General features: G+C 39.7%; 1 protein-coding gene across 1 annotated transcript; it reads right to left on the bottom strand.

The window, feature by feature from the left end:
• Positions 1 to 3,591, bottom strand: LOC146929138 (uncharacterized). The gene is made up of 5 exons (XM_085707227.1): positions 2,950 to 3,591; positions 1,894 to 2,488; positions 1,657 to 1,775; positions 761 to 1,129; positions 1 to 207 (listed from the first exon to the last, which is right to left on the bottom strand). The coding sequence occupies exons 1-5, from the start codon at positions 3,589 to 3,591 to the stop codon at positions 1 to 3; spliced, it is 1,932 nt and encodes a 643-aa protein (XP_085563353.1).
• Between the last annotated feature and the right edge of the window lie 19,468 nt (positions 3,592 to 23,059).

The following is a 23,059-nucleotide window of genomic DNA, read 5'->3' as shown; positions in this document are numbered from 1 at the left end:
TCAAGCACCATGATTGTCATAAACAGATCCATCCGTGTTTACCTTCACCCAAGGTGTCGTAGGCGCCTTCCAACACACCAACACAACCTCTTTAATCAACCTACGGTGATGGGGAACCCTAAACAAATCAAGAAGAGGAGCATCTGCAGCAATACACTTACCGATAGATAAGTCGCCACTCAAGCCAATCAAAGAATGCACACGCACCTGAACCACAAGCAAATTAGAGCTACTTGATGAAATCGAAGATTGTTTTTAGCCCACCAAATGGAGTGAATCGAATGAACAATAACAGCCACAAACATATCATTCATTTGTGAGGAACCTAGTCGAGGGATGCTATGAAGCAGTGCTTGGATGGAAGAACAGTCAATAACAAAATGCAACTGTAATCCGAGCCAATTCCAAAACATGACCGTCAAATCACAATTAAGAAACAAATGATCCGATGTTTCAACATTTTTCAAACATAAGTTACACATCGAAACAATTGCACACTCACGGGAACAAAGGTTTTCCTCCGTGGGCATACGACCATGAGCAAGCCGCCATAAAATGAAAGAATGAGATAGTGGAATACAAAATTTCCAAATAATAGATGCCCAAGGCAAGGTAGGTGCCTGCGGCCTAAGAAAAGAGAAAGCCAGCTTTGTAGTCATCTTACCATTCGGTGCATAGGGCCAAGAGAGCAAGTCCGGAAGAGCAGAAGATGGTAACAAAATAGAAGCCAAACAGGAAGCAACAACAGGAACCAACTCACCTCAATAGGGATGTTCCATACACCATTAGTAATAACATCAGATAACAAACCATTAAAATTAATATGAACCGTGGGATCAATCTGCAAAATATCCACCAAAGGTTCACCAAGCCAGTTGTCTATCCAGAACTGAATCTTCTCACCAGTACCCACCACCCAAAGAGAATTAGCAATAACAGTAGCAATTTGAGGTTTGATACCACACCAAATAGAGGATTTAAAATAATGTTGAATTGGTTGTCCTTTAGAAAAATAACGGGACCTCAATAAAAGTGACCATTGCGAGTCCTCTGAAATCAATTTCCAAGCTAACTGTAACATGAGAGCTTCATTAACAAGTCGCATAGGCTTGAGATCAAGACCACCCGCCTTCCAAGGGAGACACATAACCTTCCAAGATACCGTACATAACTTCCTTGTGTTAACATCCCACTCCAAATAAATTTTTTAATCCACTTATCTAAGTCATGCAAAAGGCGCCTAGGCCACATATAAACATGAAAGGAGTAAACCAACATACCATGGATGATAGATTTAACCAACTGAACACGACCCATGATAGAAAGCAAAGTACCTTTCCAAGTTGACATTTTCATTATAATTTTGTTAGTAATCGCAAGAATATAGGCACACTTTGGTTTCCCTTTGAACACCGGGAATCCAAGATAAGTAAAAGGAATGGTACCAGACCCGAATCCTAACATTTCCCTAAGCATCTGTTCACGCGCCAAAGACATTGCTCTAGTGTAGAAGTGGCTCTTGTTGTTGTTAATAAGTTGTCCAGACACGTCTGAATAATTCTTAAAAATTGCTAGAAGACAACAAATATTATTTTTGAGACCAGAGCAAAAAATCATCACATCATTTGCATAAATGATATGTGTAGGAAAACTAACCCCACGACAATAAGACATGGGCACAATATTTCCTGAGTTCTGTGCCAAAGATAAAGCTCTGCTAAGGGCCTCTTCCGCAAGACAGAAAAGGAGAGGCGATAAAGGGTCACCTTGACAAACTTCATGAGAGCAGGAAAAAAAATCCCACCGCTTTCCCATTCACCAAAATAGAGAGATGGGCAGAATGCAGGATAGCTGAAATCCAATCAGTAAATATAAAAGAGAAACCAAACTGACGTAAAACAGATATCAAGAAATTCCAGTCAAGAGTATCAAAAGCCTTCCGAATATCAACTTTCAACGCCACATTACCACCATATTGTTTTTTATCTAACATATTAATGGTCTCAGATGCCAAAATAATGCAGTCAGAAATACTACAGTCACGGATAAAACCACGTTGCTCAATGGAAACAATTCTCATGGTAACTGAAGCAAGCCTGTCCGCCAAAAAATTTGTAACAATTTTAAATTGAAAATTTGCTAAAGCAGTAGGACGGAAATACCCCATACCTTGCGCGCATGGTGTTTTAGGAATAAGCACAAGCAAATTCGAATTAATATTTTCAGCCAAGTTACATGTAGGAAAAAAATCTTGCACCGAATGCACCACATTTGCGCCAACAATATCCCAAAAAGTCTGATAAAAATGTCCACCAAAACCATCTGGCCCCGGAGCACCATCCCCATTCAGATCAAACACCGCATACTTAATTTCCTCACTTAAAGGGAGGCGAATAAGCATATTATTCTCATCTTCTGTGACCATCGAAGGAATAGTGCGAACCACAAGATCATTAGCAATGCAAACTTTGTCCACACTAAAAATTCCCTGAAAATAATTAAGAATATGAGTCTCAATATCGTTAGCATTAGATATATCAGTATCACCATCATAAAGCAGAGTATTTTTTTTTTGAAGCTGCTTTAATTTTGTCCAGTCTATGGAAATAAGAAGTATTTCTGTCGCCATGAATAAAACTTTGAGTACGATCCTTCTCCTTCCAAAGTTAATCTTGACAGTTCAAAGCCTTTGTCAAAATCAACTGCGCCTCAAGATCCTGCAAATAAAGATCATCTGTGAAACCATCTGAGTCAATAATCTGTTGAATACGAGCCACTTAATCTAAAGCCAAAAGGACCTGCCTATCAACATCCCCAATAATTGCGCGGTTCCATTGTTTGAAAACATTTTTTAAATTATGCAATTTAACTTGTAAACGGACCATACCAGCACCTCGTAGACACATCTGCAGAAAGTAAAAGCGGATGATGACCTAACTGATGACGAACAAGAGCACAACAACAAGTGATGCGCCATAACGCAAGCCACTCCTCATTGCAAATCAACCTGTCAAGTCTAAGAGCCACATTAACTGTTCTAAAGCGACCATTAGACCAAGTTAACAAGGGTTCAGAAGTAGGAAGATGAGTTAATAAATTAACATTCGACCAATTACCAAAATCTAAACAAGAAACAGAAGATGGAGGCCAACGTCCCCTCTTTTCATGAGGACCCATAACATCGTTAAAATCCCCAATGAACAACCAAGGACCTTGGAAACACCCTTGTAAATTTGTAAGATCAGCCCACAATTGCCGACGATTTAAATAAGAAGTATTAGCATAAACCGCCACAATATAAACTGATGACTGCTGCCAAGTAACTTCAATAGCAATGCATTGATTAGGGACAAAAATAACAATAACATTCACCTCATCTCCCCAAAAATCCCATAAGTTTGGTAACAAATGTCCTCTATCATTCACACAACTCTTAGCAACTCCAATACCATGCCAATACCAAGAAGGAACATGAGAAAAACTAATCATAGGTTCAACCAAGAAAAGAAAGATAGGTTTATGAGATACATATAGATTTTTCAAGGCAACTTTGGTGTCCGAATTGCCAAAACCACAGACATTCCAATACATAACTATCATTTATCAGAAGTAGAGTTATCACCCGTAGAACAAGTTTTGTAAGGCTTACCAATAGTGGTCTTTTATAGGTGCTGCTTCTGCTTCCTTGTTAACACAGGTGTTATACCCTAATTTTGGACCTAAAAATACCAACTCAATTCTTTTTTTTTCTTGCATTTCAAGCCATTTGAACTGTCTCTGATCAATTACATCTTTCTCTGCATTTTATTTCAATGTTATTTGCAAAATTCACATAGAAGGGTATTTTAGTCATTTCTTGCATTCAACTCATTTTAATCCTTGAAAATTGTTTGAGTCTTTTAAATTGGTTTGTGTAAGTCCTTGTTTCAATCTCATGTCAAAATTCATTTCAAAAAATATCAGTTGAGTCATTTTTAGTCAGTTTAGCCCCTAGGGGCATTTTAGTCATTTCCCATGATAAAATCTCTTTCAATCTTTAAAAATTTGTTTGAGTCTTTTCAAATAGTGTGAATAAGTCTTCATTTCAATTCTATGTCAGAATCCATTTCAAAAATTGCATTTGAAGTCATTTTGAGTCAGTTTTGCCCCTAGGGGCATTTTAGTCTTTTCATGTGTTAAAACCCTGTTTAAATTCTAAAAATTGTCTCTGAGTCTTTTAATTCGCTTGTATGGACTCTTGCTTTAATCCCTTGTTAAAAAATCATTTTAAAGTTGCATTCGAGTCGTTTCGAGTCATTTTAGTCCCTAGGGGCGTTTTGGTCATTTCACATAATATTTCTGATTCGTTTTAATCTGCTTTGTTGTTTTTAATCGTCTCGCTTTACATTAATTTTCAATTCACTTTTTCAATTCAATTTTAGTTTTAATTTTCATTTTGGTCCTCGCACTTTTGTTATTTGCATTTTAATCCCTTTTTAAGTGTGTTAGAATCCAAGTGCCACGTGTCCAAATGTTATTGGTCCTTAAGAGTTTGTTACAAGTCCAAGTACACATGGCATTGTCTCATTGGTCCAAGGCTCACCACATCACCTATATAAGTCAAAGGTCATGGTCAAAGTCCACATTCAATCATTTTACACAAAAAAAAATCATAAAAAATCCCATTTTTCCCTCTTTTATTTCCATCACGTGGCTTTTTTTCTCCCACCATAACCAACTTTTAACCACTTCCCTCCACCACTTCCACCACCATAACTACCTCCTCTAACCTCCTTTAACCACCCTAACCAACCTAAACAACCACTTTCCCCACCCTAACTAACCTAAACCACCACTCAAACTACCTCCAACCACCACAACCTTCTCCAAACCGCCATCAACACTCCTTCACCGCCATCATCAACACTCCTTCACCGCCACCATCAACTCACTCCCTCTCTTCACATTCTCGTCCGTCTCCCGTCGTTCCTTCGCCGTCACCGCCGCTGACTGCGCCGTATGTTCATCAAAGTTCCATAAAATCCGAACTCCGAAGCTCGCAAACACAACAACGTAGTTTCTACTTCGGCGATTTCGTCAACAACTCGAATCAGCAAGAACAACAATGGTAACAGAAACAAGAAAAGGTTCACCACAGCAACGCAATCACACAGAGAGGAATCAATTCAAACGGTGAAGGAAAGAGAAGCAGAATCGAAGCCATAACAGATACGAAGAGCTCAGGAACAATTCGAACCAGAGGAAGGAGACTGCAACAAGCTTAATTCGGATTGGAACGCAGAAAAGGTGAACGGACTCCGATTGGAATAGATCGTGAACAAGCAGTATCAAGGGACGAAGAAGAAACAGAATCGGACCAAGCATTCGAAGTTCAGAATCGATTTGAAGGTAATCCATGCTAAATCCTTTAAACCAAATATGTGTTGTGTCTCTAACGTTTTGAATCGTCGTTTGCAAGAGTAGATCTAGAGATTTTGCTTGACTGATTTGAAAATCTATTATCGGAATGAATTGGAAATGAGAAAAGGATTTTAAAACTGTAAGAAGATTTAAGTTTGGCGGAGTTGTGGGACTCTGGCACGGTGGTGCCACCACCGGCCACCGTGCCGGAAGGTTTTATTCGCCGGGGAAGAAGGCTGAGACCAGTGTTGTTGTTGTAGTGAGGGAAAGTCTGAAGCAATGTTTGTTAAGAGAGGGATTCTTGAATTAAAATGTGTTTCAAAAAACAAGCCAAACTCCTTCTTCTGTACTACATGAACCGAACCGGGTTTTAACCCATGTCCATGTCCATTTCCCTTGGGGCCAACCCGCTCCAGTGGCCTCTTAAGGCCCAGTAACCAACTGCCATGCCTAATTGCTATGCGCCCCCCCCTTTCCCTGCGTGTTTTACTGATCTTTTTGCTATTTTCACCCCTGTCTGTCCAGAATCTTTGATAAAATCCCTAAAAAATTTCATGTATCCTTGATCATTTTCTTGACTTTTTTTTGGTGTTTTTATGTGTTAAATCTTGATTAAAAAATATGTAGTATTTTCTTGTTAAAAGTTTACCATTTTTTGCTAAAAATTGTGAAATTTTATATGTGTTTGTGTCTAAAAAGTCTCTAAAAATTCCAAAAATTTTCATACACTTTTCTTGATAATTTTGTGGTGTTCTTGTGATAATTTTACATAATAAAAATTGGTAAAAGATAATGTGGTTAATTTTCTTACCATTTTGTGATATTTTGTGCTAAAAATTGATGAAAATTTGCTTGATTCCAATTCCAATCCTTGATAAATGTTTGTGGTTCGTGATGGATGATTTTATGGGGTTTTTTACTACTGTTTGAATGTGTTTTTTACTGGACATGTGCATGTGGTGATTGTTTGCTTGCTTGGCAAGTTTCGTTTTGTGAATAAATGGTGCAAATAGGTCTAAATTCACATAAAAATGCAAAGTTTACAATGACACTTGGATCCTTATTTTAAGACCTGGATTTTTATGCCTTGAAAGTATGTTGAATTGTGAGGATTATAGGTCCTACTCAAGTCTTGCATTGGTGATGGGATTTTAGGCCTATTTCACATTGTTTTTGCTTGTTTTTTTTCTTTTGATAATCTTCATTACTTTTGTTATGATAGCTTTGACTTGCTTCATATCTTGTGCTACTAACCATTTGTTCATTGTTTCATACATCATGAGCATTCCATACTTCATCACCTCATTCACTTTAATTTCTTGCACTTTAAGTCTCAATTTCATGCAAAGATTAGAATGTAAATACTTAGGAGTTTTTGTATTTTACTTTTATACAATTTTAATTTCTTGGCAAAGAGGCCATAGAATGTATCTAGGGTGTGATGTAATAAGGACAATGGACTCTAATAATGTACACCGACACAAGCACCGACACATGCACACACACCACTTTAGGTATATAGCTAGAATATGCATGTTTAGATGTATGTTTAGGATTGTATGTTTAGATGAATGTTTAGGCTTTATACTTAGAAAAATCATTTTCCAAAAAAATATAAACAATATCACTCAAACTATTTTCTTAATAAACCTTGGGGTCCAAAACCCCATTGAATTTTCCTTTTCTATTTTCTTAATCAAACCTCAATGAATCTTAATCATACTTAGACCATACTTTGCAAATGACTAATTCCACCTCACCTTTTCTAAATCTCATGCCCTTGAGGCCTCTTTCTATTTTTCAAATCCCATTTTCCAACTTAAAATCAACCAACAAAAACAAAAACATTTTTTGGAAGAGAACTACGGTGGATTTGATCCCTTAATCGGGTACGTAGGCAAGGAACAAAATTCCTTCAATTCAACTAAAATAAAAATCCAAAAACATTCTTCTCCCTCCAATTCTTCACTTAGAAACTCTTAAGGTTTAAATAAATACTTTCAAATAGCATTTAAAAATAAAGCGCGCGCGTAGAAATTAAAGACGGTTCCTATAGGTTACTATAGTCATTATGGGTGCCTAACACCTTCCCGTAGCGAAAACAACTCCCGGACCTCGATTCTCAAGGGTTTTGCTTACTTTTTCCCTTCCCAAGAAAAAATAAGATATCACCGGTTAAAAAGGTTCAAACGTAATCAATGTTTGGCACCCGAAAAACCAAGATAAAACAGCTGGCGACTTCACTGGGGAGATTCGAGAGTTACGCCTAGTCTTTATTTCCACGCTTGCGCTTGTATTTTTACTTGCTTCTTTTACTTGCTTTCCTATGTGAATAAATGTTTAAATTCTTGCAAACGTGTGGGGTGAGAATATCAAAAGTCCTGCACCCGGGCTGAGTGAACTTAGGATTTAGGAGGGATATAATCGACAATTCATTCCGGGGGTTGCCTCGTGTTTTGGATTATGCGATCAATCCCACATAGCTGAGGCATTTTGGGGGTGATGTTGTCGGCGCGTGTTGTCGCGTTTAGGCACTTACTTCTAATTGTTCTATGACGCTATGAACCGTAGATAACCAAACCCATCCATGGCCATTTTCTAGGACGTAGTGCGGAGGCTAAACCGAGTGTTGTCTCGATTTTTAGTCGTCACGCGATACTACACTCAAGTTAGACCTTCCACGGATAATCATGGAGCGAGTGTTTGTCTCGTGACACCGTGATATACGTCGGAAAGGTTGCAACTTGGGAACCTTTTTAGAACCCGGTTATTATTATCCTAAAGCCCTAGTTTCACCGGACACCGTGTCCACCCATGACTCCTCGACTTTGAACTTCAACCCACCATGTTTTCTCCGAACTTGAACATAATCATGCATTCATGCATAAACTTTTTTCCATGCATTTATCGGAGGATTTAGACAAGTCATCTTTTGAACATCATGGATGTGAACACCAAGTGATACCATCTCAACTAAACTTCTAGTTTTTAAGATCTTCAAATAAAACCGTGTTTCTCCGTGATGTTCACAACCACTTTGACAAGTCTTCTGACAAAACAAAAAAGAGTCTTTTCGCATATGCATCAACACATTTCATGCATCATATGCATTCATTGGTCACAAAAAACTTCTCTCGTGCTCATTGCCTCCTGGTTTTGTCCGCCGCAGTCTAAAAAGTGGCTCGTGTTCGCAAAGTTTATAAACCAGACAGAGTTCATCAAACAAGATTTCACAAGAGAAGAATTATGGCTAACTTTGAAGAAGAAAATGCTCAGCTCCGTGCCGAATTAGCTGCTATGAAAGAAGACTTGGCTAAGGCTCATGACGCTATGTCCGCTATGATGGCTGCACAAGAACAACCAGCCACATCTGTCCCAGTTTCTACTGAAGCAATTCCGTCTATCCCACTATCTACTGTGGCTACTGATGCTCGTTTTGTTATGCCCAACGGCCGTCCTTATGGCCTCTCAGCTTACTACCCTCCTAATACTGCTGCTGGTTTTGCTGGTCAAGGACAGATTCCTGTGTCCACTGCTATGCCTCAGGTAACTACTGTCGTCACCGACCCTATTGTACACACTGTGCAACAGGTGATTGATGTCGATATTCCGCGTCGACAAGATCCCGCAATGGAAGCTATGAAAAGACAGTTAAGGGAGTTGGCTGGAGAACTCCGTGACGTCAAGGCTAGCCGGGGAAACAACGGTGCTCCTGCTAAGGCTCGTGATCTATGCTTGGTATCCCGATTTGAGATTCCTAAGAAATTCAAAGAGCCAGAATTTGACAAATACAATGGAACTTCTTGTCCCCACAACCATGTTATCCGGTATGTCCGAAAGATGGCTAACTACGCAGATAATGATGCACTGATGATCCACTGCTTTCAGAGTAGCTTGACAGATGATGCAGCAGATTGGTACACTAGTTTGAGCAAAGACAACATCCATACTTTTGAGGAACTCGCTACTGCTTTTGAAAGTCATTATGAATTTTATACCCGTCTGAAGCCGAATAGGGACTCCCTTAAGGCTCTGTCTCAGAGATCAGATGAAACCTTCCGTGAGTATGCTCAGAGATGGAGAGGGGCAGCTGCCCGTGTTTCTCCTCGACTTGATGAGGAAGAATTAACACAGACATTCCTGAAGACCCTGAAGAAGGAATATAAGGAGAGAATGATAGTCTCTGCTCCAAACAACTTCTCTGATATGGTCACTATGGGAACTCGTCTAGAGGAGGCTGTCAGAGAGGGTATCATTGTTCTTGAAAAGGGCGAATCTTCAACCAGTGCACCAAAGAAGTACGGTAATGGTCACCATAAGAGGAAAGAATCTGACGTAGGGATGGTATCTGGTAACCCATCTGCAGCCGCTACACAACTACCTCCGCCTTATCACTACATGCAATACTCTCAACACCCTTTCTTCCCACCATTTTATCAGCAATATCCTCTACCACCGGGTCAACCACCAATGCCCGTCAATGCCATTCCTCAGCAAGTACAACAACAACCTCCTGCTCAACAGCAACGGCAGCAACAACAGGGTCCCCGACCCAAACCTTCCTTTCCACAAATACCAATGCGGTATGGTGAGCTGCTCCCAACTCTACTTGCTAAGGGACACTGCGTCACCAGACCAGGCAAGCCTCCGCCTAATCCATTACCTCCCAGGTTCCGACAGGATCTAACATGTGAATTCCATCAGGGTGCTCAAGGCCATGATGTTGAAGGCTGCTTTGCTCTGAAATATATTGTGAAGGATCTGATAGAAAAGGGACGGTTGACTTTTGAGAACAGTGTTCCCCATGTCCTTGACAATCCGCTTCCAAACCATGCTGCTGTTAACATGATTGAGGCCTTTGAAAGGGTTCCCGTTCCTCAAGAGGACCCCATGCTGGATGTCCGCAATGTTGTTACTCCCTTGGTGCCATTACATGTCAAACTTTGCCAGGCTTCTCTGTTCAAACATGACCATGCTTCCTGTTCAGAATGTCTTCGGAATCCTATGGGCTGTTGTGTTGTGCAAAATGATGTCCAGAGTCTGATGGATGACAAATACTTGATCGTCAGTGATGTATGTGTGATTGTGCCAGTATTCCATGACTCTCCTGTTGAAAGCACAAAGAATGTTGAGCCTTTGGTGATCAGGTTACCTGGTCCGGTATCTTATACCTCTACCAAAGCAATTCCTTACAAGTACAGTGCAACCATGATTGAGAATGGAGTAGAAGTGCCTCTGGTATCCCCAGCTACAGTTGACAATGTTGCCGGTGAAGTTACAACTCTGAGAAGCGGAAAGGTCCGTCCACCCTTGTTTCAAAAGAAGGTAGTTACACCCATTGCCACGGTAACTCCACCAGTTGTTCCTCCTGTTGACAGGAACCCCGGCCCAGCAGGCCAATCTATTGAAGAGTCCAATCTGGACGAAATCCTGAGGCTTATCAAGAAAAGTGACTATAAGATTGTTGACCAACTGTTACAAACCCCATCAAAGATATCCATCTTGCCTCTGCTCATGAGCTCAGAAGCTCACAGGAAGGTGTTGATGAAGATACTTGAGCAAGCTTACGTTGATCACGAAGTCTCTGTGGATCAGTTTGACGGTATAGTGGGTAACATCACTGCCTGCAACAACTTGGGGTTTGGTGATGATGAGCTCCCCGAAGCAGGAAAACACCACAACCTGGCTCTACATATCTCGGTACACTGTGGGTCTGATATGATATCTAACGTTTTGGTGGACACCGGATCGTCGTTGAATGTAATGCCTGAGTCCACATTAAGACAATTGAGCCATCATGGAATCTCCTTGAGGGGGAGTAGCTATCTGGTTAAGGCTTTCGACGGATCACGCAAGGATGTTCTCGGGGAGGTAGACTTGCCAATTACCATTGGTCCCGAGACATTTCAAATAACTTTCCAAGTCATGGATATCAATGCCTCTTAGACCTGTCTCCTCGGAAGACCGTGGATCCATGACGCTGGAGCGGTAACTTCCACTTTGCATCAGAAGCTCAAATTCATGAGGAATGGTAAGATTGTCACTGTGCATGGTGAAGAGGCATATCTAGTTAGCCAGGTATCATCGTTCTCTTGTGTTGAAGCAGGGTCCGCTGAAGGGACGTCGTTTCAAGGCTTGACTGTTGAGGGTGCAGAACCCCGGAGGGCCGGTGCTAGCATGGCTTCACTGAAAGATGCCCAGAAGGCTGTCCAAGCAGGGCAAGCTGCTGGCTGGGGTAAGGTGATTCAGATCTTGGAAAACAAGCGTAAAGAGGGCCTTGGATTCTCCCCAACCTCTGGTGTTTCAAAGGGAACTTTCTACAGTGCTGGGTTCATCAATGCTATTACTGAAGATGCTGCTGAAGGTGGTTACGTGCCTGCATTTGTTATACCAGGAGGCATTGTGAGGAATTGGGAAGCCATTGATGTTCCTTTAGTCATGCATGCTTCCATGTAATGTGTTTTGTTGCTCATGTTTTTGTTTTCAAAATAACAATCCTTTCGCTCTGCCCAAGGCGAAAGTGATATCATTGTAAGGGCGTGTTTGTTTCGGCATTGCCGTTTTCAATAAAAGTTGTCGTTTTTCTCACGACTCTTTGTTTTTTTACTTTTTAGTGCCTTTTTCTTGGAAATAATGGTAATGCCAGAAAAAACCAAAACATCTGTATTTTCTTATTAATTTCAAAAATCTGCATAAAAACATTTTTCTAAAATCATCCCAATCATATTATGCAGATTGAACCATAATAAACCCGTTGAACACAGTGACCCTATGGTTCATCCAAATTTTGAATTCCCTGTATATGAAGCTGAAGATGAGGATGATGATGAAGAGATACCGTATGAGATCACTCGACTGCTTGAGCAAGAAAGGAGAGCCATTCAGCCTCATCAGGAAGAGATTGAGCTTATCAACCTGGGTACTGAAGAGAACAAGCGAGAGATCAAGATCGGTGCTGCACTTGAGCCAGAGGTGAAAAGGAAGATCATTCAGCTTCTCCATGATTATCCAGATGTCTTTGCATGGTCTTATGAAGATATGCCGGGACTAGATCCCAAGATTGTGGAACATCGGATACCGACAAGACCTGAATGTCCTCCTGTCAAACAGAAATTGAGAAGGTCTCGTCCAGACATGGCTCTTAAGATCAAGGCTGAAGTACAGAAGCAAATTGATGCAGGTTTCCTCATGACAGCTGAATACCCTGAGTGGATTGCCAACATCGTACCAGTACCAAAGAAAGATGGGAAAGTTCGAATGTGTGTTGATTACAGAGACCTGAACAAAGCCAGTCCAAAAGATAACTTCCCATTGCCTCATATTGATGTGCTTGTTGACAGTACTGCTCAATCCAAAGTGTTCTCCTTCATGGATGGTTTCTCTGGTTATAATCAGATACGAATGTCTCATGAAGATAGAGAAAAGACGTCCTTCATCACTCCGTGGGGAACGTTCTGTTACAAAGTGATGCCGTTCGGCTTGATAAACGCTGGTGCTACCTATCAAAGGGGTATGACCACTCTGTTTCATGACATGATTCACAAAGAGGTTGAAGTATATGTTGATGATATGATTGTGAAGTCAAGTGATGAAGAGCAGCATGTTGTGTATTTGAAAAAGATGTTTGAAAGATTGAGAAAGTACAAGATGCGGTTGAATCCTAACAAGTGTACATTTGGTGTAAGATCTGGAAAGTTGCTAGGCTTCATTGTCAGTCAAAGAGGCATTGAAGTTGATCCCGACAAAGTCCGAGCCATCAGAGAGATGCCGGCCCCTCAAACTGAGAAGCAAGTCAGAGGTTTCCTCGGACGTCTGAATTACATTTCAAGATTCATATCTCACATGACTACTACCTGTGGACCAATTTTCAAATTGCTCAGAAAGAATCAGCCTGTTGTATGGAATGATGAATGTCAGGAAGCTTTCTATAGCATCAAAGAATACCTGTTGGAGCCACCTATCCTTGTCCCGCCGGTGGAAGGAAGGCCTTTGATTATGTATCTGTCAGTGTTAGATGATTCAGTGGGCTGTGTTCTCGGTCAGCAAGACGAGACTGGTAAGAAAGAACATGCTATCTACTATCTGAGCAAGAAATTCACCGACTGTGAGACTCGGTATACAATGCTTGAAAAGACTTGTTGTGCTTTAGCTTGGGCTGCCAAACGCCTGCGTCATTATATGGTGAATCATACAACTTGGTTGATCTCCCGAATGGATCCAATCAAGTACATCTTTGAGAAGCCTGCTGTTACTGGAAAGATTGCACGTTGGCAAATGTTGTTGTCTGAATATGATATTGTGTACAAAGCTCAGAAAGCAATCAAAGGAAGTGTCCTTGCTGAGCGTCTTGCTTGTCAACCTCTTGATGATTACCAGCCAATTAAGTTTGATTTCCCTGATGAAGAGATTATGTATCTGAAAGCAAAAGACTGTGAAGAACCACTGATCAATGAAGGGCCAGATCCCAATAGCAAATGGGGATTGGTGTTTGATGGTGCTGTTAATGCTTATGGTAAAGGAATTGGAGCCATCATTGTAACACCACAGGGGCACCACATTCCTTTCACCGCTCGAATAACTTTTGAATGCACAAACAACATAGCTGAATATGAAGCATGCATCCTGGGCATTGAAGAAGCCCTTGACCTGAGAATCAAACACCTTGACATCTATGGAGATTCTGCACTTGTTATTAATCAGATAAAAGGTGAATGGGAGACTCATCATGAGAAGTTGATCCCATACCGTGACTATGCAAGACGTCTGTTGACATACTTTACCAAGGTTGAGCTGCACCACATCCCTCGGGATGAAAATCAGATGGCTGATGCTCTTGCTACTTTGTCTTCCATGTTTCGTGTCAACCACTGGAATGACGTGCCCGTAATCAAAGTACAACGTCTTGATAGACCCGCTCATGTGTTTACTATTGAAAATATGCCAGATCAAGCTGATAAGGTTGTGAATGATAAAAGGCCTTGGTATTACAACATCAAACAATTCTTGCAGAATCGTGAATATCCACCTGGTGCTTCCAACAGAGATAAAAAGACCTTGAGACGATGGGCTAGCAAATTCCTTCTGGACGGAGAAATCCTATACAAGAGGAACTATGATATGGTCTTATTGAGATGTGTTGATAAACAAGAAGCTGAGAAGTTGATGCATGATGTACATGACGGTACTTTTGGGACCCACGCTTCAGGTCACACCATGTCTAGAAAGCTGTTAAGAGCCGGCTATTACTGGATAACTATGGAACGTGATTGCCACAAACATGCCAAGAGATGCCACAAATGTCAAATTTATGCTGACAAGATTCATGTGCCTCCACATGCTCTCAATGTTATCTCTTCCCCATGGCCTTTCTCTATGTGGGGCATTGACATGATCGGAAGAATTGAACCAAAGGCTTCCAACGGACATCGTTTCATCTTAGTGGCAATTGACTATTTCACCAAGTGGGTTGAAGCTGCCTCCTATGCTAATGTGACCAAGCAAGTGGTTGTCAAATTTATCAAGAATAACATCATCTGTCGATATGGCGTTCCCAACAAGATCATCACTGACAATGGTTCCAATCTGAACAATAGCATGATGCAAGCTTTATGTGAAGAATTCAAAATTGAACATCACAACTCTTCTCCTTATAGACCTCAGATGAATGGCGCAGTTGAGGCCGCTAACAAAAACATCAAGAAGATTGTTCAGAAGATGGTCACTACCTACAAAGACTGGCATGAAATGCTACCTTTTGCCTTGCATGGTTACCGTACTACAGTGCGCAGTTCAACCGGGGCAACTCCTTTCTCTCTGGTATATGGCATGGAAGCAGTTCTCCCTCTGGAAGTGGAGATTCCATCTCTTCGAGTGATCATGGAAGCAAAATTAACTGAGGCTGAATGGTGTCAAAGTCGGTATGATCAATTGAATCTGATTGAAGAGAAACGTATGAATGCTATGACTCATGGACAGTTGTATCAAGTGCGAATGAAGAATGCTTTTGACAATAAAGTCCGACCGCGAGAATTCAAGGAAGGCGAACTTGTATTGAAAAGAAGGATAAGCCAGCAACCCGACCCAAGGGGCAAATGGACACCTAACTATGAAGGTCCTTATGTTGTCAAGAAGGCTTTCTCTGATGGTGCTTTGATTCTTACACATATGGATGGTGTTGAACTACCAAATCCTGTTAATGCCGATATAGTCAAGAAATACTTTGTCTAGAAAGAAAAGAACAGCGTGGTAGGTCGAAAACCCGAAAGGGCGGCCTAGGAAAAAATGCGCTTCCCGGTGGATCGAAAACCCGAAAGGGCGATCCAGGCAAAAGTTAGGGACAAAAAAAATGAATATGAAAAAGCTCGCTGAGATTGTACGCAACTCAGGCAAGAATGAGCGCCTCGATGAGCCGAAAACCCGAAAGGGCGGTTCATGCAAAAATGAGGTTGACAATAAAAGACAAGTAACTATATCTGGCAAATCACCATCACCCCTTGGGGCATCTACAACTGTCAATGATCGTCTTCATCAGAAGCTTCTGTACTTGTGAATTCAAAATTTCTATGAAATGTAGCGGTCATCGTGTTCAATGTATCACCAACCAATAAAATTACCATTTTCCAAGCTTTGTAAATCCGTGGAGTCATGCCTTTGGCTGACTCTCACTCTTCTACATCAATTTGAGCCTGTGCTATTTGTTTGAAACTCTATTTTTCTTTCTACTTTCAATGCTATGTACAAAATATTTTTCTTTCTATATTGATAATATCAATGTCTGAAACAAACATTTTTGAAAATTGAAAACTCTTTTCCTGTCTATTTTGAAAACAAACCTGAGCAATAAGGTACATTTCAATGAAACATGCATGAACAAATGAATGCCAATGTCTATTTCAATACATGTTACAAGCAGGTTACTCCCCGGGATGATCTGTGGTCAATGGCAAGAATGAAAAAACAGAATGAAAATGAAAAAATGAAAAAAATACAAATAAAAAGCTCGCTAAGTTGAAAACCCGAAAGGGCGGCTTAGGCAAAAATGAGCACCCCGCTGATTGACAACCTATGAAGGCAATTCAGGCAAAAATGGGGCAATGAAAAGAATTTATTCCCCGGTGAATCGAAAACCCGAAAGGGCGGTTCAGGCAAAAGTGGGGTTTGAAAATGAAAGATGGAAAGAATTTAAAAGCATTGACCACAAATGCGAACATCCAATGATTACCCAGCACTGACACGCCTAGCAACGGCGACCTGTATCCAAGAATTTTCCAAGGATCCCTCCTTTACAAGTTTTATTGCCCTCAGCCATGGTTTCGATACGTCTCTCAACGACGGTCTCTCCAAAGAGGTTTTCCCCTGTGAATATGTTGCAGCACGAGCCACTACGTGCCCAATCTTCCAATGTCTTGTCTGCCTTTGTGAAACTTCTCTGCCAAATTGCCAACCAATCATGCATTTCAAGCATTCATATATGCAGAATCATGCATTTTATGTGCTCATACATCCAATAATGTTGCTATACCATACATACATGTTGCATATCCAACTGTCAATGTCAATATCCAATGTCAATGTCAATGTCAATTCCAATGTCAATGTCGATGTCAATTTCAATGTCAATGTCAAAACTCCAATGTCAATGTCAATATCCAATGTCAATGTCAATGTCAATTTCAATGTCAATGTCAATGTCAATATCCAATGTCAATGTCAATGTCAATTTCAATGTCAATGTCAATGTCAATGTTAATGTCAATATCCAATGTCAATGTCAATGTCAATATCAATTTCAATGTCAATATCAATATCTAATGTCAATGTCAATGTCGATGTCAATTTTCAACTCAAATCAATGTCAATTCACTCTCAATTTACTCTTGGGCCAACAAAAATGGTCATGTCTACTTTCAAATCAAGTCAATGACAACTTACCCGCAATTGGTATCTTGTTAAACCAGACTTTCAATTTGTATCTTGTGACTGGTCAAGTGCAAGGTTCAATCCAAAAAGAACCACTTGTACCTGCTTATATGTCTATGCTTCCGGACAAACGGCAAGTTCGATCTAAAAAGAACAGTTTGTACCCAGCTCATGCTTTGTTATCGGTCAAACGGCAAGTTCGATCTAAAAAGAACAGTTTGTACCCAGCTTATGCTTTGTTATCGGTCAAACGGCAAGTTCGATCTAAAAGAACAGTTTGTACCCAGCTTATGCTTTGTTATCGGTCAAACGGCAAGTTCGATCTAAAAGAACAGTTTGCACCTTCCCACATGACGTGGTGATAATCCAACAAGCGAGTTCGATCCAAAGAACCGTTTGTATCTACCCTTTCGTCTATGTCTCCAGCCAAACAGCCAGTTCGATCCAAAGAACAGTTTGTGTCTACCTATCTGTTTGTATTTTCAATCAAGTGTCAAGTTCGATCCAAAGAACAGCTTGTATCTGCCTATATGTCTATGTTTCCGGTCAAGTGCCAAGTTCGATCCCAAGAACAGCTTGCGCCTATCTCTTGTTTTGTATTCCCCGGTCAAGTGTCAAGTTCGATCCAAAGAACAGCTTGTACCTTGTTTCTATCCCCTGGTTTGTCTACCCTGTCAATGACCACCTGAATCCCCAGTGACATGACATGTTCCATAGACTCCAGTCGTTTGTCTTGCATTCATAATCAAAATATTGCATGGCATTCATATTTTTGAAAATCTGAAAACGTATTTTTATGTCCAAAAACAGTGCAAATGTTAGTATTTAAGTATCTTCGTCCCGTCAACTCTAAGACTTCGCCTCTTGACTCTCCGGACAAAGAAACTTAAATAGGGGCAGCTGTTATACCCTAATTTTGGACCTAAAAATACCAACTCAATTCTTTTTTTTTCTTGCATTTCAAGCCATTTGAACTGTCTCTGATCAATTACATCTTTCTCTGCATTTTATTTCAATGTTATTTGCAAAATTCACATAGAAGGGTATTTTAGTCATTTCTTGCATTCAACTCATTTTAATCCTTGAAAATTGTTTGAGTCTTTTAAATTGGTTTGTGTAAGTCCTTGTTTCAATCTCATGTCAAAATTCATTTCAAAAAATATCAGTTGAGTCATTTTTAGTCAGTTTAGCCCCTAGGGGCATTTTAGTCATTTCCCATGATAAAATCTCTTTCAATCTTTAAAAATTTGTTTGAGTCTTTTCAAATAGTGTGAATAAGTCTTCATTTCAATTCTATGTCAGAATCCATTTCAAAAATTGCATTTGAAGTCATTTTGAGTCAGTTTTGCCCCTAGGGGCATTTTAGTCTTTTCATGTGTTAAAACCCTGTTTAAATTCTAAAAATTGTCTCTGAGTCTTTTAATTCGCTTGTATGGACTCTTGCTTTAATCCCTTGTTAAAAAATCATTTTAAAGTTGCATTCGAGTCGTTTCGAGTCATTTTAGTCCCTAGGGGCGTTTTGGTCATTTCACATAATATTTCTGATTCGTTTTAATCTGCTTTGTTGTTTTTAATCGTCTCGCTTTACATTAATTTTCAATTCACTTTTTCAATTCAATTTTAGTTTTAATTTTCATTTTGGTCCTCGCACTTTTGTTATTTGCATTTTAATCCCTTTTTAAGTGTGTTAGAATCCAAGTGCCACGTGTCCAAATGTTATTGGTCCTTAAGAGTTTGTTACAAGTCCAAGTACACATGGCATTGTCTCATTGGTCCAAGGCTCACCACATCACCTACATAAGTCAAAGGTCATGGTCAAAGTCCACATTCAATCATTTTACACAAAAAAAAATCATAAAAAATCCCATTTTTCCCTCTTTTATTTCCATCACGTGGCTTTTTTTCTCCCACCATAACCAACTTTTAACCACTTCCCTCCACCACTTCCACCACCATAACTACCTCCTCTAACCTCCTTTAACCACCCTAACCAACCTAAACAACCACTTTCCCCACCCTAACTAACCTAAACCACCACTCAAACTACCTCCAACCACCACAACCTTCTCCAAACCGCCATCAACACTCCTTCACCGCCATCATCAACACTCCTTCACCGCCACCATCAACTCACTCCCTCTCTTCACATTCTCGTCCGTCTCCCGTCGTTCCTTCGCCGTCACCGCCGCTGACTGCGCCGTATGTTCATCAAAGTTCCATAAAATCCGAACTCCGAAGCTCGCAAACACAACAACGTAGTTTCTACTTCGGCGATTTCGTCAACAACTCGAATCAGCAAGAACAACAATGGTAACAGAAACAAGAAAAGGTTCACCACAGCAACGCAATCACACAGAGAGGAATCAATTCAAACGGTGAAGGAAAGAGAAGCAGAATCGAAGCCATAACAGATACGAAGAGCTCAGGAACAATTCGAACCAGAGGAAGGAGACTGCAACAAGCTTAATTCGGATTGGAACGCAGAAAAGGTGAACGGACTCCGATTGGAATAGATCGTGAACAAGCAGTATCAAGGGACGAAGAAGAAACAGAATCGGACCAAGCATTCGAAGTTCAGAATCGATTTGAAGGTAATCCATGCTAAATCCTTTAAACCAAATATGTGTTGTGTCTCTAACGTTTTGAATCGTCGTTTGCAAGAGTAGATCTAGAGATTTTGCTTGACTGATTTGAAAATCTATTATCGGGAATGAATTGGAAATGAGAAGAGGATTTTAAAACTGTAAGAAGATTTAAGTTTGGCGGAGTTGTGGGACTCTGGCACGGTGGTGCCACCACCGGCCACCGTGCCGGAAGGTTTTATTCGCCGGGGAAGAAGGCTGAGACCAGTGTTGTTGTTGTAGTGAGGGAAAGTCTGAAGCAATGTTTGTTAAGAGAGGGATTCTTGAATTAAAATGTGTTTCAAAAAACAAGCCAAACTCCTTCTTCTGTACTACATGAACCGAACCGGGTTTTAACCCATGTCCATGTCCATTTCCCTTGGGACCAACCCGCTCCAGTGGCCTCTTAAGGCCCAGTAACCAACTGCCATGCCTAATTGCTATGCGCCCCCCCTTTCCCTGCGTGTTTTACTGATCTTTTTGCTATTTTCACCCCTGTCTGTCCAGAATCTTTGATAAAATCCCTAAAAAATTTCATGTATCCTTGATCATTTTCTTGACATTTTTTTGGTGTTTTTATGTGTAAAATCTTGATTAAAAAATATGTAGTATTTTCTTGTTAAAAGTTTACCATTTTTTGCTAAAAATTGTGAAATTTTATATGTGTTTGTGTCTAAAAAGTCTCTAAAAATTCCAAAAATTTTCATACACTTTTCTTGATAATTTTGTGGTGTTCTTGTGATAATTTTACATAATAAAAATTGGTAAAAGATAATGTGGTTAATTTTCTTACCATTTTGTGATATTTTGTGCTAAAAATTGATGAAAATTTGCTTGATTCCAATTCCAATCCTTGATAAATGTTTGTGGTTCGTGATGGATGATTTTATGGGGTTTTTTACTACTGTTTGAATGTGTTTTTTACTGGACATGTGCATGTGGTGATTGTTTGCTTGCTTGGCAAGTTTCGTTTTGTGAATAAATGGTGCAAATAGGTCTAAATTCACATAAAAATGCAAAGTTTACAATGACACTTGGATCCTTATTTTAAGACCTGGATTTTTATGCCTTGAAAGTATGTTGAATTGTGAGGATTATAGGTCCTACTCAAGTCTTGCATTGGTGATGGGATTTTAGGCCTATTTCACATTGTTTTTGCTTGTTTTTTTTCTTTTGATAATCTTCATTACTTTTGTTATGATAGCTTTGACTTGCTTCATATCTTGTGCTACTAACCATTTGTTCATTGTTTCATACATCATGAGCATTCCATACTTCATCACCTCATTCACTTTAATTTCTTGCACTTTAAGTCTCAATTTCATGAAAAGATTAGAATGTAAATACTTAGGAGTTTTTGTATTTTACTTTTATACAATTTTAATTTCTTGGCAAAGAGGCCATAGAATGTATCTAGGGTGTGATGTAATAAGGACAATGGACTCTAATAATGTACACCGACACAAGCACCGACACATGCACACACACCACTTTAGGTATATAGCTAGAATATGCATGTTTAGATGTATGTTTAGGATTGTATGTTTAGATGAATGTTTAGGCTTTATACTTAGAAAAATCATTTTCCAAAAAAATATAAACAATATCACTCAAACTATTTTCTTAATAAACCTTGGGGTCCAAAACCCCATTGAATTTTCCTTTTCTATTTTCTTAATCAAACCTCAATGAATCTTAATCATACTTAGACCATACTTTGCAAATGACTAATTCCACCTCACCTTTTCTAAATCTCATGCCCTTGAGGCCTCTTTCTATTCTTCAAATCCCATTTTCCAACTTAAAATCAACCAACAAAAACAAAAACATTTTTTGGAAGAGAACTACGGTGGATTTGATCCCTTAATCGGGTACGTAGGCAAGGAACAAAATTCCTTCAATTCAACTAAAATAAAAATCCAAAAACATTCTTCTCCCTCCAATTCTTCACTTAGAAACTCTTAAGGTTTAAATAAATACTTTCAAATAGCATTTAAAAATAAAGCGCGCGCGTAGAAATTAAAGACGGTTCCTATAGGTTACTATAGTCATTATGGGTGCCTAACACCTTCCCGTAGCGAAAACAACTCCCGGACCTCGATTCTCAAGGGTTTTGCTTACTTTTTCCCTTCCCAAGAAAAAATAAGATATCACCGGTTAAAAAGGTTCAAACGTAATCAATGTTTGGCACCCGAAAAACCAAGATAAAACAACAGGAATAAAAGGAATTTCTCCAGCTTTTTGATCATACTCTTTAACTCTATGCCATAATTCCAAGTCTTGCTGAATTCTAGCGCTACTATGAATACCGGTAACAACAGGTTGCGCTAAACCATCTTGAGAGCTAATCTTGTGCTCATTTATTGGGCCAAACTGCAAGTGCACGGCCTATCGAAGTAATAGTAGTAAGTAGAGTTATCGTTCCGCTAGGGAGTTTGTCAATCCAATTAGCTTTTAGAAATTGATTAGAAGAGAAAGAAATAAGAAGTTGGAGAGTGCAGTTTTTGAAGGTAAATAACAATAATATAAAAAAGCCTTGGGATCATTGGTTCATCATAATAACAAATCTTTTCACAAGCAAGCCTTAAACTTATAATTAAACGTTAATCCTAATTACTAAGGACAAGTCTCTCTTTAGCATATCACAGCTCCTCTCGAAGTCAGTGAGTGTATCCCTCCAACAACCACACCTATTCTCATGGGTGATTGCCTTTGGGACCTTTGAAGATCGAAACTTTATGTGTCCCAAGGTTTGCTAGACTATTCTCATGTTTCGCAAACCTTGTCTAAATTCACTTGTTCGGATATCAAAGCTCCGCGTTCGCTTTATGAATTGATATCTGTGATGATGAATTAACCATTATCAAACCCTCCGCGTTCGCTTCCACAGTTTGATAATAATTAATTCATGTTAAAACGGTGAATTTAGATTAGGAATTAGGGTAACAATTAATTAGGGTTTAAGACTTGGCTTGATCCGGATTACGTCATTAGACTTATCCAACGATCCCAAGACAAAGAAGTCTACTCACTCATGTTCATCGTAGACATGGGGGAAGAAGAGAGAAAATAACAGTAAAGTAAATTGCAAAGAAAGTAAAAGGGAAATAAAGACTTTT

Source organism: Medicago sativa, chromosome 4, assembly GCF_051527215.1.
Source record: "Medicago sativa cultivar Bolivia chromosome 4, Bolivia_mono, whole genome shotgun sequence".
Classification (NCBI taxonomy): domain Eukaryota; kingdom Viridiplantae; phylum Streptophyta; class Magnoliopsida; order Fabales; family Fabaceae; genus Medicago; species Medicago sativa.
Note: the sequence above shows the minus strand (reverse complement) of the source record. Positions and strands in the feature narration are given on the sequence as shown.

Excerpts from the sequence above, each read along its gene's own strand:
- LOC146929138 (XM_085707227.1), bottom strand. The coding sequence starts at position 3,591 with ATGTATTGGAATGTCTGTGGTTTTGGCAATTCGGACACCAAAGTTGCC. Across the intron at positions 2,489-2,949 it reads TCACTTGTTGTTGTGCTCTT|GGAATTTTTAGTGTGGACAA; the intron begins GTTCGTCATCAG and ends AATTATTTTCAG. Across the intron at positions 1,130-1,656 it reads CCATGTCTTATTGTCGTGGG|GCGGGTGGTCTTGATCTCAA; the intron begins GTTAGTTTTCCT and ends CTCCCTTGGAAG.